Source organism: Toxorhynchites rutilus, chromosome 3 (assembly GCF_029784135.1).
Source record: "Toxorhynchites rutilus septentrionalis strain SRP chromosome 3, ASM2978413v1, whole genome shotgun sequence".
In the NCBI taxonomy this organism is placed as follows: domain Eukaryota; kingdom Metazoa; phylum Arthropoda; class Insecta; order Diptera; family Culicidae; genus Toxorhynchites; species Toxorhynchites rutilus.
In genome coordinates this window covers 120,565,373-120,568,855 of record NC_073746.1, presented here as the reverse complement: position 1 = coordinate 120,568,855, position 3,483 = coordinate 120,565,373, and the positions used below count along the sequence as shown (strand labels likewise).

At 39.2% G+C, this 3,483-nt stretch overlaps 1 protein-coding gene across 1 annotated transcript; it reads left to right on the top strand.

Moving 5' to 3' along the window:
- The first annotated feature begins 910 nt into the window (after window positions 1–910).
- On the top strand, window positions 911–3,197 carry LOC129777014 (calcium-independent phospholipase A2-gamma-like). The gene is made up of 6 exons (XM_055783044.1): window positions 911–1,059; window positions 1,195–1,283; window positions 1,447–1,858; window positions 1,919–2,139; window positions 2,197–2,629; window positions 2,690–3,197. The coding sequence occupies exons 1-6, from the start codon at window positions 1,038–1,040 to the stop codon at window positions 2,929–2,931; spliced, it is 1,419 nt and encodes a 472-aa protein (XP_055639019.1). The 5' UTR covers window positions 911–1,037; the 3' UTR covers window positions 2,932–3,197.
- Window positions 3,198–3,483: the final 286 nt, after the last annotated feature.

The following is a 3,483-nucleotide window of genomic DNA, read 5'->3' as shown; positions in this document are numbered from 1 at the left end:
CATATCAATGATGGAATTCAGAAATTGCCCAAAAATCGAGGAAATCAAGTATAGATTTCAACCAGCGTACGATTATGAGTTTGAGTCAATTTTCTTACGTTAGCATATACATTCGCCATTTTTCGAGAAATAAAAACCATTATTCTGAAAACAGATAACAAACCTTATAACTCTCATATGACACTATGACACTAACTTTACCTAAATAGGATGTTCCGAAAGCTTGTTTTCGACTTTCAAAAGAAGAGAAGAATGATCTGCATGGTGGAGTACGGCTACGAGTTTGAGTCACTGTATTGAAAAATAAAAAATAATCAGATTGGAGGTGTACGAGAGATTATACGGATTAAACAAATTAAACGAGAGATCTACGTGGGCCGAAAAACGAATGCCTCGCAGCTCGCGAACAATAATATGACATTAAAACCCTGAATGAAAAGATAAGTTCAAACTATCATCATAGTTATTTTGCTTTAACCGCCGATTTAACTTCCGCTGTCATTTCCACCGTTCGTCCTTGGCCGTGTCATCAGAGCTGAACCTTTTCCGCTTCTGTTTTGCTCTTTGCTTCTACGCAAAATGCCACACATGTTATGATTTCGTCTCCCCACCCACCGTACATAGACAATTACCCTGGTATTCTACAAAAGTTCTTACATTAGTATTGATAGATAAGTAACGACATCACCAGAGTTTGTTTTGTATTTATAGTAGTTTTTAAATTTTGTGAACAATGGAAAGCTGTTTCCTCTCAAAAAATACAAATATTCGATGTAAAAATTCGGAACGAAACATTCTGATTATTATTATATGTGTGAGTAGCTTTGTGTTGGATACAAAAATTATAGCATACCTTAGGCAAACTTCGAATTATGTTGCCCAACGCCCACTACATACTGCATGGGTGTTGGTTCATTTTACTTCATTCAGTTGTGGACAGCTCAACGAAATGTTGCGAGTGTTCGTTGTTTGTTCATATTTTTCTTCGTGAAAATATGTTATTAATTGAGCTGCAAGTCTTCTGGAACTGGTAAAATATGAATGCCTGGAAAGCAATTGGTTCGTTTCTAGAAATTGTACAGTGATATGTCTATATATCTTCGGTGATAGTCACTCAGAATACGTTCTCTTTGTTATGCATAGGAAGCAGGTCTGTTTATGTCGCTCACGAGCTTTTTTCTTCACTACGTCTAGGTAGTAGAATACCAATAGTTGCCACTAAATTCCGGATCATCTCGTCGGAGACAAGTAACGGTCAGGATGCTATTCCAAAACAGGCAAAGGTATTATACTTTAATATTATATAATTTGAAATTTTCTTACATTTAGGAGCATAATTATATAATTTGATATAAATAAAATATTACAATATGGGTTAAATTGGTCAAATGCATAATTAAATAAAACGTGAACAATTTTATCAACATTTTCCGCCCATCATCTTAGCGATCGAATCAATCACAGACACGTCACGCTATATTGGACTTGCGACGAAAAGCCATACCAGTCGATCGCCAGCGGCATGTTCTGTACGAGTTGGTGGAAAAGCTCGAGCGTTCGCCAAATGAAAAATCGTTTGCAATACAGGAAGGAGCAATCGAGCTGTTCAAGGAACTGCGGCATTCACCCGATGCGGCTATAGCAGAACATGCCAGGCTTGGATTGGCACTCATTGGCTATGTGCCACCCCTTCCTGGTCAAGGCATCAGGATCCTCACTATTGACGGGGGAGGAATTCGAGGTATTATTGTGATGGAATTGCTCAGGAAGATCGAGAAGATGACCAACAAAAAGATATTCGATTTGTTTGATATGGTGTGTGGTGTGTCGACAGGAGCTATTCTAGTTTGCGCTTTGGGTAAGTGAAAAGTTATTTTTTTCTTGAAGGAACTCGTGACAATGTTTGTTCTATTTGTAGCTTCTGAAAAAAATCTTACCCTGAATGAAAGTATCAGCTTGTATAAAAAAATTAGCCATAAAATGTTCCATCGACCTTCTACGTTGGACAAACTCACTGGAGCGTCGCGTCTAGTCGCATCTCATGCTTATTATGATGTAGAACTGTGGGAAGCATTTCTGAAGAAACACATAGGCTTTCGAAGAATAATCGATACATCGAAACTGACCCATGTTCCAAAGGTAGCAGCTTGATTCATTTTAAATATTCATCAGCATCATCCAACAACATATTTTCAGTTTTGCTGCGTATCAACTACAATTTGTGATGAGTACATAGACGCGCATGTGTTCCGCAACTACACATTCCCGTTGAACATGCACTCAGTGTTCTCGGGAAGTCACACTGCGCGTCTCTGGGAAGTGGTTAGGGCTTCATCAGCGGCACCAGCATATTTTGGAGATTTTCAACTCAATGGTCAGTTGCATCTTGATGGCGGTATTCTATATAATAACCCCACAACGGTGGCAATCCATGAAGCAAAATGTTTATGGCCAGATGAAGACATCCAGTGTATAGTTTCGTTCGGCACTGGAAGAACACAAAATCCACCGAGGATTCGGAAGGACGGACAAAAACTATTCAGTGAGAATATATTAGAACGTGTTGAGCTCTCTAGTTCATGGAAAACGAAGTTTCTTCGTATATTGGATTCCGCAACGGATACCGAAGGTATCTCGAACGAAATCATGAAATTACATCTTCACTCAACGAACATCTATATCGTTTCAGCCACCCACACCATACTGAGTGACCTGCTTCCTCCCGGCCGATACTTTAGGTTTAACCCATATCTAACAGAGTTTCTTTCCATGGTAGAAGTCCGCCCGGATAAGATAGCTCAGCTCGAGAAGGACACGGCGGATTACTTCATTCGTAACGAGGATAAATTCGAATTGGTCGCAAATCTCCTAACTCGCAAACGAACGGTCATCCAAAGGGCGCACGATGCAATTCGTGCTGGTTTTAGTTGATTCACATGCTATCATAGTCATTAGTGACAACGTAAGTTATAATGTTCCAAAGAAGCCGAATTTTAGCACTAGAGACGAAAGTATAGATTATTTCAATGACAGTTTACATTTCTTTATCACCACATTAATTTTGAGATCTCGTTTCCCGCTGGTTCTGAAGTGCCAGGGAAAGTACTGTTTATGATGAGATTAGGAGAGTTACCGAGTCACGAGGTATGTATTTCGTTAGTGTAGAATAAACAATGCGTTTGTAAACGATCAGCCGACTTCTGTGTATTAGCTTTCTCTAACTACCGAAACCCATGGTACTGAGTATGTTGCGAGAAGGAAAAAATTTCCATAACTATACCAGCGAAATACTTTGGTCCAGCGTTTGTTTATGTGGTGGAGTCGAGCGTTTGGCGCATGCGATTTCATAATTATGTGTTATGCTATGAGAGAAATTATACAGTAGAACTTCTATTTTGTTGGTGACACCAGTTGGTTGAATTTGTTGCGAACAAAATTAGGTCAAACAAGGGTGCGGGTAAATCGATTGATGCATTTCTGTTG

Coding starts and splice junctions, on each gene's coding strand:
- LOC129777014 (XM_055783044.1), top strand. CDS start 1,038: ATGAATGCCTGGAAAGCAATTG. Junction 1,284..1,446: donor CTATTCCAAAACAGGCAAAG/GTATTATACTTT, acceptor CCATCATCTTAG/CGATCGAATCAATCACAGAC. Junction 2,630..2,689: donor TTCCGCAACGGATACCGAAG/GTATCTCGAACG, acceptor ATATCGTTTCAG/CCACCCACACCATACTGAGT.